This window comes from Gavia stellata, chromosome 22 (genome assembly GCF_030936135.1).
Source record: "Gavia stellata isolate bGavSte3 chromosome 22, bGavSte3.hap2, whole genome shotgun sequence".
Classification (NCBI taxonomy): Eukaryota; Metazoa; Chordata; class Aves; order Gaviiformes; family Gaviidae; genus Gavia; species Gavia stellata.
In genome coordinates this window covers 10,220,039-10,235,269 of record NC_082615.1, presented here as the reverse complement: position 1 = coordinate 10,235,269, position 15,231 = coordinate 10,220,039, and the positions used below count along the sequence as shown (strand labels likewise).

At 36.8% G+C, this 15,231-nt stretch overlaps 1 protein-coding gene across 6 annotated transcripts in view; it reads left to right on the top strand.

Annotated features, from left to right (window-relative positions):
* The window catches only part of PECAM1 (platelet and endothelial cell adhesion molecule 1), a 35,323-nt gene that overhangs the window by 1,733 nt on the left and 18,359 nt on the right, over window positions 1–15,231 (top strand). For 5 of the 6 annotated variants that reach the window (XM_059828243.1, XM_059828242.1, XM_059828241.1 and 2 more), the window contains exons 1-12: window positions 1,080–1,316; window positions 1,457–1,483; window positions 3,325–3,618; window positions 4,587–4,886; window positions 4,973–5,242; window positions 5,632–5,892; window positions 6,896–7,177; window positions 10,755–11,036; window positions 11,448–11,555; window positions 12,410–12,437; window positions 12,907–12,977; window positions 13,668–13,724. In XM_059828243.1, the coding sequence (XP_059684226.1) occupies window positions 1,283–1,316; window positions 1,457–1,483; window positions 3,325–3,618; window positions 4,587–4,886; window positions 4,973–5,242; window positions 5,632–5,892; window positions 6,896–7,177; window positions 10,755–11,036; window positions 11,448–11,555; window positions 12,410–12,437; window positions 12,907–12,977; window positions 13,668–13,724 (2,014 nt within the window). In that variant the 5' untranslated portion in view covers window positions 1,080–1,282. Of the gene's footprint in view, window positions 1–1,079; window positions 1,317–1,456; window positions 1,484–3,324; window positions 3,619–4,586; window positions 4,887–4,972; window positions 5,243–5,631; window positions 5,893–6,895; window positions 7,178–10,754; window positions 11,037–11,447; window positions 11,556–12,409; window positions 12,438–12,906; window positions 12,978–13,667; window positions 13,725–15,231 lie in introns of those variants that run through there. The other variant, XM_059828240.1, reaches the window with a different exon arrangement.

Sequence of the window (15,231 nt, the reverse complement as noted above, 5' to 3'; positions counted from 1 at the left end):
AATCAAAGCTGATGGCTACTGATTTACTTGCATTTACGCTTTCTTCAGGCTTTTTACTTTCTTCAGGCTTTCATCCATAATCAGAAAAAAACCCCTCCATTTTGTTAAAGGAAGTTGAGTAACTCAAGTGTTCTGAATTTTGTATCAGCTTCTTACTGTATCTCACGCAGACATTTATACCAGTGGAAATTGAGGGCAAAATGCTGAAGTAGAATGTTTTCCAACTCCTCTTCCTCTGATCACATTTGCTTGATTTCTGCTTTCAGTGTTTTGGATGCAGAATTAATCATCCCTGATTTCAGGCTGGCTGTCATATTTTCAGGCTACTTAAATCATTGCAAAAAAATAAACAACCCGGAAAAGGTCAGCAGAGCTCTCAGGGATGCCTGAATTCGAACAGTGTCAAGCTAGTAGCAGATTTAACTGTTGCTCCAGCGTATTCTCTATTTCAGATTATGCCAGTGCTGCTTCAGATTTCTGCTGAGAAGTGAAACTCCAACCAGTTCTTTTCTTGTGGGGTTTAAGTTTTATGATTGTGTATGTTTTGCACTGTCCTAACTACATAAAATAAAATCTTGTGTAGTTCCATGTTTTTGATATATGACTGTGGTATGAGAGGTCCGCTTGTCAATATTCTAGTCTAACACAACAGTAGTTACGGTTTCTGAGATAATTTGAATTTATTGTGCACCCTACAGTAAAGCTGTTCTTTGCCACAGCAAAGATGAGACACCTAGAAATGGAAGTAAAAGGGAAAAATTAGTAATTACGTACATGTGAATACTCTGAAAGAGCTCTCCATGTCAGGATGAAGGGAAGTATTTGCTCAAGGATCTGCTGAGGTCAAATAGTGAAGGTAATTTGTGTTTGTAAATGGTTAATCGTGACTTAAAAATACCCGTATTGACAGGAACTGCAGGATAAATGTCATTGGAACTTCTTGTTTTTTTAATACACCTTAAGAAATTAAACAAAGCAAATGCATTTGGTGGCGCCCTCAGGAAAAGTCCAGTCACTTCCTGAACAGTAATCTGTCTGTGAGCAGCAGATAGATTCTCATTGTTTGCCATTTCCAGTTTCCAGTAATGGGAACGATTACTTGATCTAGCCAGTTTCTGTTGAAGATCTGGGAAAACTTACAAATTTTAATGGCAAAATTTGATCTGTTTCCATAAAACAACAACAGAAAAAAACATAACCTGTTTTTGGTACCTGGAGCCATCACGTCTGATGATGAATATTGTTTTATTTTGGAATTAAGTGTCTGTTCTTCAGGAACGAGATGTATCTTGCTCTTCTGGTGATTTTCTTGCAGTGTAAGTTTGATAACTAAATAGCTGGGTGGGTACATGTGTTTCTGGTTTGTTTGGGGTTTGTTGAGGCTTTTTACTGTTTCTCATGACTGTCTCTCAATCTGTAAGCTTTGAAAATAACATTCCTTTTCATTTTTTTCCAGGTTCAGAACTTTTCGCTCAGGAGAGAGGTAGGTAATGATAGGTTTTTTTCATACACAAATTTAAAATAAATAATTTAACTAATTCCTCAGTTGTTGGTGTGCATCCATAACAGAGTTTATCTGGATTTGCTGTACTATAGCTCAGTACAAAATTTGGCCATGAAAAAAAAAAAGGTATTACTTGGTGATGTTTCTTGGTATAGTGTTTAAATGAGAGAGGTGCTGCTCATACTTTAATAAATGTTTTGGTAAAATCTTTCCTAGAGTAATTTGCTTTACTGAGGCATACAAGAGAAGAGATGGGAGAGGAAATTTAATTACTAGCATTTTGTTTTGGTCTTTAAAAACCTCTCATGCCCACAAGCAAGGAGGTGGGGTAAAATTATAGAATATAAGTTAAGGTCACTCTCCCTTCCTCTTTTTCTTGCAAAAGAGAAGATTATGTCTGAGCAGAGCACAGAACTTGTGTTCTGAAAGGAATGCATTTACTTTTTACGTTATCAGCCTGCTGACTTCCAGCACGTATACTCTGTATACTTCCTTTTTTCCATTGCTAGGGAGAAATTATTGCTTCTTACTGTCATGTAGTCTATTCACATGCAAAAGTTCACAATTTTTGCATTGGTTTTATGCCCAAAACTCTCTCTAGCAAGGACAATTTATAAATAGCTGATAAGTGTACATGGCAAGGGACCTCTTTAGATGCAGGAAAGTTTTCCTGTTCTAGTAGCAAATTTCTAATACAAATCCTGGCCAAAATGGGCATACCCAAAAGCTGTAAGTTCTAAAGGGAGGGAAAGTGAATGAACTCATAAATCTTTCTGTATACTTGTTCATCTAGCTGTGTGAATAAAAATATTAATTATACCAGGATTCTAATAATTATAAAATTTTAAGCTACAAATTATTTATCATTGCTGGGGTTATAAACACAGAAGCACTATATATATAAAAATGCTATTATAAACTTCATTTCTTAAAGTGCTTATCAATTTTTAATTTTTTTAATAGGAATATTGTATTCAGTATATTTTTTTCAGGGGCTAACATATCTAAATTAATTGAAAGCATTGCTTCTAATATGATTCTATATTTGAATTAATCAGTGTATGATTGCTAAGGACTCTTGAGAGTATGATTGCTAGACTGCCACCAATGTAAAGTTAGGCATGTACATGTTTGCTTGCAGAAATTGAACTTGAATATCTTCTGTTAATGCTCTAGTTATCCTAAACTAGAGATACAAGATTATCCCAAGCTTGTGAGTTACATGTTTAAAGTGGAATTTGCTGAATGACATAACCCTAACCTTACTTTCAGGTAAAAAATACTGGGATAACTCCAGGGATTTCTGCTAATTGAGGATGAATTGGCTTGGGGTTTAATACAACTCTAAACAGGGTTTTACTGTCATTTTTCCGTTTATTCAGACAAGTATAAATACAAATTTTGCTTACCTCGCAGATCTCCTGCCAATTAGAGTTGAAGACAACAAACCATGAGAAATAAGGAAAACCAAGAAGTAGCTGCAAACCTATTCCAGTATCCTCTGTGTCTTCTAGGGAATTTAGTAGCTTTGGCCATGAGCATGGTCAAATCAATGATTTTCTCAGTACCCCAAGGCAAAGACTGAGCAGATGGATGGTGTGTGCTGTGACAATCAGTAGTTGCCTCTAGTATATCAGTGCAGTGGAAGGTAAAGCTGCTGCCACCGTCAACTTCTGTGAGATCTGACTACAAAAATTGTAACACCTGCTACTAGGGTACAATGAATTAATTTTTGTGATTAAAATGTAGCAGCTTGAGATAACAGTATTATGTTGAACTAATTGGAAATAAATATAACTTTTTTTATTTTTTCCATCAAGTATTTACTTTCAACACAGTTGAAATCAAGGTTCAGCCATCTGTCAAAGTAAAGAATGGAGCTCCTATGTCAATTGTCTGCCATGCTGATATTAGCAAAAGTACCGATTTCCAGCTGAAGCATAACTTTACAATTTTTAAGGATGGCAAGCTTGTGTTCATGACTGTATCAGACAAAGGAGATGCACAATATGAAATATCTATGGCTAGATCTTCAGATACAGGAGACTATGAATGTACTGTGGAAGCAGGCGGAAAGACAAAATCTAGTAACTCCTTACATGTTTGGGTAACAGGTGAGTATTCCTTCAAACACGGCAGTTTTCTAAGATACAAAAAGAGAACAACCTTCCAGGTGAAGTAATAATAGTCAGTGTTAAATAGGATATCTTGCAATGTGTTTTTTATCTACAGACATCACAGTACTTTACAAGAGTTTAGTACTAAATCCTCGTATTAAGGCGCAGAAATGAAATCACGATCCCAAGGCTACATGGCAGATCAGTGATAGTCAGGAACATAACTGGGCCTCCTGTGCCACCATCCCCTCTGTCCTGAGCCTCTGTTCCCTAGGCTAGAGAAAGTATTTTATGTGAAAGCTTGTGCCTATAGATCATAAAAATGATGGGGGGCGGGTAGATTACTGGAAAAGCTGGAAATAATGTATAGAGATTCTCACCTTGTGACAGCCGTTGCCAAAGCTGGTATCAACTGTGGACTACTTTTGTAGACAATGTTATATCAGTCTTGTTCTTTCATCTCTTATGAGTACAGGGGCCATCTCCATCTATACTCTTTCTAGCCATGTGTTCTTTACTGCAAGTGACATTTTTCCCCTTGGAAAAGCAACTTGGAAAGAATTTGTTCAGCATTAAATAGTTACAGGGTTGTGCAGGGCCCGTAATTTTTCTTCAGAGGCCTGCATCTCTAGGTACAGAAGTTGGGATGGCATTTAGTTTCTTTGCTTGCTCATTTCTGAGTGGCAGTAGGAAACACTGAGGAGGAAGCGGTCTTACCTTCAAAACAGCAAGTTTCATACTTCACACATTGCATCAAGATTGTATTACCCTCTCGAAGGACATTCTGTTCTTTTGAAGGTGCCTTGGCATGCACCCACACATCAAAGGAACCGTCTTCAAAAGCTCAGTTCTTGCAGATTATTTGCATCTCTTCATTAGCTTAAATCACTACCATAGTCATCAGAGATAGTGTTTATTTCAGGGTTATGTAATGTTCTATTTCTTCTATTGTCTTCTCTTCCAAGGAATGACCAAGCCAATCCTGACTGCTGAGAAAAAAGAAGTTTTAGAGGGTGAAGTTGTGAAATTACGTTGTGAGCTGCCAGAAGAAGTACCTCCTTTACATTTCTTTTTCCGGAAGATAAAGATGAATTCAACACCTAAAGAAAAACTTGTATTTGAACCATACAGAAATTTTTCTGTAGTGGAGTTTTCTGTTGAAGAGGGAGATAATATTTTACAATTTGATTGCTTTGGTAGGAGAAGTGTAAAACTTGAATTTGAAAGCTCAGAACACAGCAACAAAACACTTGTTACAGTCAGAGGTAAGTTGCTTAGCTTTTCTTTTTACATTTCTTTGCTTGCTATAATTAAAAAGTTGGGTCATGAGTTTATATGTATTCTCTTGCAGAACCATTTATAAAGCCTACTCTGAATGTCAAGCCGTCAAGTAATATTACAGAAGGAGACAGAATACAGTTCGAATGCTCAACTGTGGTAGCCCGTATGCGTGACATTGAAATCATACTCCAGAAAAACAAAACAATACTGAACAGTGTACGAGATGAGAAAGTTTTGAAATACTCTGTAGTAGCTACTCTAGAGGACAGTGGTGAATACCTGTGTAAGGTGGAGCAAGGGAGAGCTTCTAAAACCACCAAACTGAATGTTGTTGTGTCAGGTAACACCTCTGTTCATCTTAGATTTTACTCAATGGATTAATATTTAAATTTAAATTTGGTAGAACTCAGGATCCAAGTGTGACCTCCAGATCCAAGTGTAAATTTTCCCTAAGTTAAAAGCGATTTAGATTTAGATTTCGGTTTCTGATTTTTGCCTGCCATTAATACTTTCCAACTAAAACAATACTTTCAAATAACACATATGAGAAGTGGTTTCAAGTGATTGCTAAGCTTCTGTTTTCCCTGAAAATATAATTATATTTAAATAGCAATTGTTTTTTCCTCTGATGTAGATTTTCAGTATGTCCTTCATTCTGTATACTTTGGGATAGGTAGACGTATTCTTTTAGGCTCAGTTTGAATTAATTAATTCTCTTTTGTCTTGCAGAGTTATTCCCCAAGCCAATATTGGCTGCTTCTATGAGTAAGCTGGATGAAAATAAAGAATTAACTTTGACTTGCAGCATTAGTGGTTTTCGGAAAGCTAACTTCTCTATATTACGGAAAAATTCAAATGGAGACATCTGGTTGAAAAATTCGACAAACTTAACAATGAGAGTTAATGTGAATGATACTGGATCCTATATCTGTAAAGCTGAATTAAAAGGAATAGTCAAGGAGAGCAAACCTGTAAGGATAAATGTTTATGGTGAGTTGATACAGAGGCTTAGAACCACATGGCGGTGGGGGGAAAAAACCAAAACCGTAAGCTTATAAATAAGCACATCTTTTTACAGAATCAGTCTCTAGCCCATGAACCAGCAGGGTGTCTATTAGTTCTTGCAATATTAATTTCTGTGAGATGTGCTTGTCATCTTTAGCTGTAGAGGATTTGGCCTATCGTGATCTAATCAAGTCAGACTTTTCCAGGGCTGGCCCTAGGAGAAGGGAGTTAGCATGTCTTCCTTCTGTTCCCGTGATTCTGCTAGGTGCCAAATAAACTCTCATTCATTACCATTCGCAGGAGCTGGGAATGTTCTGCAAACCTTTCACTCATCAGTTTGATCTGAAACTCTGTCAGTGTCTGCCTTGAATCCCTTCCCCTGACCCTCCAGGCAGAAAGCCATGAGAGCCAGATGTCATCTGGATAGCTCTACTCCAGAAAAGCCAAGTTTTTTGCTATCAATACAACCCCCTCACCAGCATACTAATTATAAACACCCTAGTTTCCTTCCCTCTCACGGAACAAGCACAGTCGGTTCTCAAGTCTGTAAAGGGGGATTAACTGGGTTGTGACTCACTGTGCTGCAGAAACAGAGGTCCCTGATTAGGTGCTGCAGGATCCATCTCAGGTAATACATGCAATGGTACTTGCATATATTTTTGCTCTACAGACTTACTCCTTGGATCAGAACTAGTTCTGGAGTTTGGATGATCCACAGCTGTGTCACTGATCCTTTTTTTGTTTGCCTTTACATTCTCCTTGTATGCTATTTTATTCAAAGTCACGTATGTTTTATTATCTACAGTTTTGTTTTATTCAAGTCACCCCTTGCTCCCATTCTATCAATGAGGAAGAGCTTCCCAATATAGGCTGTGTGTGCATACTAGCTAAATATTGTATATTTATAGGTTTTATATAAAATAATATTGTATCTTTCGGCCTTAAGCAGTGTAATTTGCAACATTTTTTTCTTTTATTCCCCTTTTAGCTCCAGTCTCCAAGCCAACTCTTTCTGTTGTCGGTGGTTTACCAGAGGTGGTGTTAGGGAAGCCTCTACAGTTAATCTGTCGTTCAGTGATGGGAACACCGCCAATAACATTCACATTCTACAAAGGAAATGAAGTTAAGAAAATAGTAATTAATGACACATATGCTACTTTCTTGGATGAAAATATTAGACAAAATGACAAAAGAGGATACAAATGTGATGCTAGAAATAACCACTCCAGTGGTATAAAAACTAGCAATATTCTAAACATCACAGTAATAGGTAAGTCTATTTAATTCTTCTTGTCTAATGTCATATTTTGATTTTTGAAATTGTAGCAGCATATGGTGGACTAAGCAAAATGGATGTGAAATGTTTATAAATTTTGCTCACTTGAATTAAAAATAGTTGGACATCTGTATCACAGATTATTTGTCACTAAAGTAAAAATCCTAATAGTAATCTGAATCAAGTTAACTACAATTGAGTTTATTTTAATGTCAAAACCAGATCTGGCTTGCAATCTTATAGAAGCTGTTTTAGTAGAAATTAATGATTAAAAATTTCAGGATCAGATCCATTTTCTTCATGTTTAATTTTCATAGGACTGGATTAAAGGTATACATAATGATATTAGAGTTAGTCTATGATTTTACTCACTAAAATAATTGAGCTAGCTAGATTCCTGGTAAAAGACATAAATCCACACTTGTAATAATCCCTCTAAATACCTCTGTTATTAGCTGCAATTTTCAGAGGCACTGACGTTATGTTCAACACCAGAATCTGGAGTTGCTAAGTAGTTCTGAAAGTCAGTCTATTATTATGCCTTATTAGCAACTAGGAGTTACTGTATATGAGCAAAGTCTCTGATCTACAAATATGTGTGAAGTAGAAAGGGAAAATTCCTCTGCCCATGAGGGAAGTTGGTAGTTGAAGCTTTAAAAAGGAGATGAATTGAAAGTCCACAGAAGAAAGGATGAGGTCAGATATACGCTGGGAATCGGAACAGTACTCCAGGAAGGGTAATGCAAGTGAAAAAGCTGTGATTTGCAAGTGTGCTGTTGGCCGATATGAAGAGAAACCGAAGCAAATAATAATTCTGTAGTAGGCCACATAAGACCAATGTCAGGACTGGTAACTCTTAAAACGTGTGCATGTGGTTTTCCCTGTCATTACGCATGTAAGACAGCATCTTGTCTTGGTAGGGTTTTTTAACCAGTATACCATGTTTCTGTAGATTTTTTTGGTGTACTCAGAGCAGATGGTAGTGAGGTTTCATGTGACAGTTCCTGGTTTAGATCTTAGTGGTTCAAAGGTTTGGCTCAAGAAACTTCTGTCACTGATTTAGGTATGTTCTGTCCCCATCACAAGCAGTTCCCTCTGTGTCCAAAGAACTTATTTGTTAACAATAGGTTTTGCTATAGGGCTTAAGGAAGTTTCTTGGATATCCTGTACCCAAGATACAGATTGTACCTTGAATTTAATTTGACAATCTAGGATAAATAATTGTAGAGAACAGAGTAGCTGTTTGAGGTGGCATACTGAAGCCTTCTGCACTAGATGAAGGTCCCTAACAGTTGCAGGCTTCATGTTGAAAGATACTGTCTTGTTGGGGTTCATCTTTAATAGTGAATCAGGTAAGCAGAAATAATAGTCTCCTACCCAAGTGGAAATAAAGCACTGATTGTGGCTGCTGCTCCTGGAGGACCTGAGAATATTCTTAATCTGCAAAAGGAACCAACTAATTGTAGGTATTGACCTTTTATTAAAGGAAATAATAATTTGCCTGCAATATCTTCAGAACGTTTGTCTGCTCAGTAGTGTCATCTCTACCTTACTTGGTTCAGAGTTGGTCAGTTTCGTCAGTCTAATGTCAAAAAATGTGACTATTTTGGTAGTGGTTCAGCAATATGCGATGAAAGATAAGTAGAGCTGTGTATCCTATGCATGTTGTTGACACCTTTGTCAACGTCATTTGACCAGATAGTAACCACATACAGCCATTGGGGAAAAAAATAGAGTTCTTTGGGACTGTAAGTAAGGGAATTGGTGATGGAGAATGCAGTTACAGAGCCATTTTAACCCATATCCTTGGCTCCTTGCTACTTTTCTTGAATATATCAGCAGTAGTTTAGATTTACCTAACCTGATTACAGCAAAGTAGACCAGGACCAGAGCAGAAGTCTATTCCCGACCTATTGAAAAGAAGAGAGTATCTCTCTCTACCAAGGAGTTTTGAGTTTTGTGTCCCGTCTTGAACCCAAATTATCTTGGTTTTAATAAGATAAATTTGTAGTTAACAGGCTGGTTTCTCTCTGAGTTTTGACACTGAGTTGTATATGACTAGAACAGATACATCCAGAATTGTTGCATTTCTTCTGAGTCAGTTGGATTATTGCATAGTTGAAGGACATGCCCTCCACTCTCTGAGCCCCCAAACAGGTCTTTCAATACAGTATTTGCATTTGCCTAGACTATAGAAGTAGGACTGTACCTTAAGTTCATCAGTTCCACCTTGATATGCTTTGCTAACACTAGAGAGAAGCTGAATAATAAAACTCTGAAAGGATTTATACAGTGAGATTTGAAGTCAAGGTAATTTGAAATAGCAAATAACATAAACAAATACAAAGCGTAATTTAGTCCGTTAACAAGGGGGTATTTCTTTGCTGGAACCAGTGTATCCCAGCTGTTAGAGCAGTGGTTCAGGATATATTGTGAGACTGTTTGGAAGTTCTGAATAGAAAGTCACATTTTGGAGTCTGGTGAGCCAATATTCTGCAGTCCACCACTCCTGAGGTGGAGGCTTTGAATTCTCTGTATTCTGTCCTGTCTGTCTGTACCAGATGTTTTATAGAGCAATCCTCTCTACCATGGGATCAGTCATAGTAACCCATGTCTTATATCTAGATCTGCTTTCTGCTTCCTATCTAATACAAATACAGCTTTCATGACTAGCATCTTTTCGTATCAGATTTGGTTTCCTCCTGCTTCTGTACCAGTGTTGCCTCCTTTACATTTGCCTTGTGTTATCCATGACCCTGCCCCAGACAAATTTATAAATTTTCCAGAGAAATTTTGTTTATTGATTTTAGCAAAACATTTTGTGAAGCTACTAACATTCTACATGCCTTGCATCACAGAATGTACGTACATTTTTTTTCCCTGTGTAATTATAAGTGCTGATGCTCATCTGCTCCTACACTAGCTCTGTATATGCTAATATACTTAATTTGTAAAACAGCAAACCTAAACCCTGTATTTTGGCTATGCATATTCTTACAACTTGTTCAAATGCAAATTAACTTCTCTCATTGTGTTTGCTATATTCTGTAACCATTAAAATGTGGGACTTGCTTCTGTCTTTGAAGAACTTGATCCATTATCTGCTGATATTCACTATTGTATATTAAATGTTACAAGAAAGATATACAGTTAGCATAAAATAGCTTAACTCTACATAACTATGAAAGCATAGCTACATAAATTGAACTGTGATTATTTACACTATCGAACTGCTGAGTGTATTATGTCTGTAAATTAAATAATTTGTAGGTTGGGGCCTGAGGGGCATCCAAAGGAGTTTAAGAAAAGAGGCTGACTGACTTCTGTGGAATGGACATAGTTTCCTCCTGTGTCTGCTTTGGTTCTTTATAGTGCCCTCTCTATTTCTGGGTGTATGAAAATACTTACTAGAGGATGCTGTCTCGCAGAGACTGTTCAGAAAGATTAATACTATGCATTCAGTCTCTGTTTAACTAAGCATTAAAGCAAGTATTTCTATAATACAATATTTTATCATCAAAGTTATTTCTAATAGTGCTAATATTTATTTTCTTTGTGCCTTCCTCTGTAGTACCTATCAAGAATGCCAGCTTGGGCAGTATTCCATATGGAGAAGTGGAAGATGGCAGGGAAACTGCTTTTCTCTGCTCTGTGAAAGAAGGATCTTGGCCAATCCACTTCAGGATTTTTAGAAAAACTGATCGTGAAGTTCTTCTATTTGAAAAAAGTGAAAATGCAGACAGAGTCATGTGGCGCAAGGAAGCAATGAACAGGCAGGACACAGGGACATATTACTGCATAGCTTCTAATCGAGCTAATGTGGATGTGAAAAGCCGTCCAATAACCATCAGTGGTAAGCTAACTTTTATGATAAGCTGCATTCTATGTCATCATGACAGGTGAGGTCATGTTATCTGGGATGTTACTAAGTATAACTCCCTTACTTGTTTTTGTTCCACCACTGTCAGAAGTTAAACAGAGAGATCCATTTATAAACAGAGATTGTTTAACTTACATAGGAAGGTTTAAGGGATGTTCAAAAGCCAAAGGAGCCAGCTGCAAGCTAAAAGCAACCCGTTGCTGTACTGAATTTTCGGTCACAAGGGAGAGGCTCACTAGCGAACTTTGCATGCAAGTCTCCTTAAAGTTCTTCCCCAGTATGTAAGAAGGGCAATTTGTAGTAAAATGAAAGGTCAGGAACTGCAGAAGTTGGTAATGATGACCTGTCACTGCACTCTCTTAAACATGTCTTTCTTGTTTCCAGTCATCTTAGCGGCGTGGCAGAAAGGAGTCATTGCTGCATTTGTCCTAATACCTATTGCAGGAGCAGTAACTCTCACTTTATGGTGGTTTTTGTGTAAGAAGAAAAAGGGTAATGATGGTTCCCTTCTATTTGTTTGGTGACAAATGCATGACAGTTAAACTTGGAGTTGTTTCAGAAGCAAAGGCTTGTGGGGGTGAGGCTTCAGGAGATGACTAAATAGAGTTTTAAAAAATTAAAAATCTACTTAAAAATGCTGGGTGGGCCAAATTAAGCTGCAGGTGTGCTGAAGCTTTCCAAGTATATTGGGCAGAATGGGAGCATCTAACTAATGGTGCTGGCGAGGCACTAATGAAGTAAAGGTTATTTGAGATAGGCCGGAATTGCACTGTTCTGATGCAGTTCTAGGTCTGGAATTCAGTCCTGTGCAATGTAGAGGCAGACAGGGCCTGAGAAGTTTTTTGATCCCTTATAGAGCTATGACAATTTGATTTGGGATCCCAGCTCAGGTGTAATTAAGGTACTTCTGTAGTCCTCATGAAACAAATTTAATATTATGAGGTTGTGGGGTTGGTTTTTTTTCTCCCCACAATTTCGCTTTGGGATTGGTATTTTATCATTAAAGTATTCTTTGAGATCTTGTTCTTTCAGAAAATAAGTAAATCTGGTTTATCCTGTGATATGCAGTACATTGCAAAATATTTGGGAAAATTTCGAGTATCTGGATGTTCCTGACTGCTTAAACTGGCCAGGCTAAAGTCTGGGGTTTGGGATCTTAGGTTCTCTGTGAAAGAGACGTTTAAGGGACCTGGGTGATAAACAGGATGTAAGACACCAGGTAATTAATTTTGTGATAGCCAGAAATTATTCTGACTTGGGTAGATAATCGCTATATTTTTGTTTTGATTTTTCTTTTAAATTCTTATGCAATCTATTAATAGATGCTTTTATTTTTCTCTGCCAAGCTAAAGGACCATCCATGGAGATGTCTAGGTAAGATGGCTTGCTTTATGGTAATGGTGAAGTATTTCTGTTCAAAGGGCTGCAGGCCTTCCACCATATGAATATAGTTTATTATGGCACACACCTGCAGACAATAGATGGTTGTGCTTCATGTACCACCTGCTAACACAAAAACAGGATGAGGAAATACTCTAAAAATAGAAAAAAAAAGGCCAGCTAAGAGAAATAGAAGAATGTCAGGCCTGCATTTGAATGCATTTACATATGGAATTAAAAATACAGAGGTCTTAAAGAAAAGTAGTGCAAGAGGGAACATTTTTGACCTTAAAGTTTGTTTGTGCTTCTCTTAAAGACAAAGGCAAAATTTTCATTAACTTCAATAGTTAAGAATGTGTCGTAGTCCGCATAGACGATGACAGATCTTTGCATATCATCACGTTGTTGTTTTTATTGACTGGTTTTGGATAATTACATCAACTTTTATTGGCTTGCTTTTCAGTTCTGCCTTGGCTACAAACTTGACAAGTGAAAAACTGACAAGACAGCACAATGATGGAGACTACTATTCAGGTAGAATATTTTGCTGTAAGACTATCAGTGAGTTGGCTTAATTAAACATTTATTTAAAGTTTTGGACTTACATAGTTGTTGTTTGGATAGGGCCCAGTGTTTTGGGAATACACAGGAATACCAATAACATTATCCCAAGTATCTTCTATCATTTTGTCTTTGTACAGTTTTTTTATGAGCATGTCTTATACAAAGATTGGTTTATAAGTCTGCTCAGACACTTCTACCAGGCAATCAGTTAACAATATTACAGATGAAGAAATCATGGTAAAAGAAAATTACTTTCTGTTTTTGATAGTTTTGACACAGCTGCAAGAAAATTATTTCAGAGAGGAAATTGGAGTGGTGGCACATGGTCCCGTGATGTGGCCACAGCGTAGCGATGTTAACTTGCCATGACTGGGCACCTTTCATTCCAGGATCTCAATGCACTTAACAAAGACATGTGGACACGTTGTTTAGAGCACCTGATACAAACTAAGTTACCCCTTGGGTGGTTTTTAGCTGATCATTTAAAAAGCCACATTCTTCCCACCTGTGTTATATGAATGTCTTAGGCATGAATCTAGAAGTAGAATTTCTCATATGTAAATAAACATTATGACAATAGGAGTTGCAGCTGTGTAACTAATTTATTTGATTGGCTATAATAAATATTTTGCCAGCTCAACTTTTCCTTTAATATTTTAGGATCAGGTTACATTGAAGATAGTGAAAATCACATGAAATCAACAGATGAGAGTAAAGGTAATTTCATACTTTAACAATAGATTTAAAAATTATTCTATGATTGAAATTTGTGATGTTTTCTAATGATAGTAGTCAGGATTTGATAGGTCCAGTCCTTTCCTTTTTCTCTTTGACAGTGGGGAAGATTCTTTCTCTTGTTGAGCTTAGTTCTTTTCCATTATATGCAAAATGAGAATGATATTTACCATTTACCAACTGCATTATGAAGTGTAATTAGTTGTGCTGTATTCCAGGCTAGCTAATGAAGGATGGTATAAAAATAAAACTTGGACTCAAAATTTTAAGTTCTGTACAACAAATATTTAGAACTTTTTAAAAAAAATATTTTCTGCAGACTTCTGCTTCTTTTACTTCTCTGTCCTTTCTTCATTTCTACAGATCTTGAAATATTTAAGCATTAAACCTAAAAATAATCTGCTATGAATTCTGAATAAAATAACCTGCCAAATACCTTGAGACACCATGTGGGCTATATATATATGTATTCATTAAAACGTCATCAAGTACTGCATCATCTAGCACATTGTATTATTCTAGATTGGTGTTTTTAAGATATTTAGTTGAAGAATAGTACTTAAATATGTGGGTATTGCCATCTGAAAGCATACTTTGTCCCATGTATTTATGTTTTATATTGATGTGAAAGTATTCGCATGGATTAGATGCAATTTCTGATGGCTTATAGTACATTTTGACTTGGTTGCCTATTGGACCATGAGTTGAAAGATAGAAAGGCATCTAGTGTAACGAAAGATCAAAGTTAAGCTAAAATTAATCCAGAGCATGGAACTAGATGCCTGCATAAGCTTGTGTGCAACATAGGTGACAGGAATTTCTAATCGATAATTCTTTGATGCAATTCTGAGTGTGCAGGGCAGCATTGTACCACAGAACTAAGAGAAAGGTGCTGCAGTAAGTTAATTTCACAGGAAGACTGGGAAACAACCTTTGGAAACTCTAGCTCAGTGACTCCTGTTTTTTCCATTGTGTCCTACCTGTTTCAGGTGAATTGGGCTCTGGTCCAATGATCAGCATGTGTGCTGGAAATAAATGGGTTCAGTCCTTACCTACTGCAGATTGGGCAGCTTCATTAAAACCAACCAGGCTATTGCAGATCTCTCTACTAGATGTGAAAAACAAGTCTATTATTCATATACCTCTAAAAATAACAGTATCTATTCTGCATTTGTGTGACAATAGCTTTTACTTCAGCAAGCAAAAGGAAGGAGCTTATAGTTGGTGCATGGAAGTTATTCCATTATGGCCTGAATAAGTCAAATTAGAACTAGAGAGACATTCTCATGCAAAACAAACATACAGACAGCAGAAACATAGGAACATAAGGCAGTATTGATCATTCAGAATCACTGCTATTGTAGGAAGCATGTAATTTAAACTTTGTTATTAACTAATATGCCACCTTAAACACTGTTTTTCGTTTTGTTCAGCCTTTTTTTTTTTTTTTCTTCTCTCACCAATGCTATTGGAAGGCTGCTCAAAACTT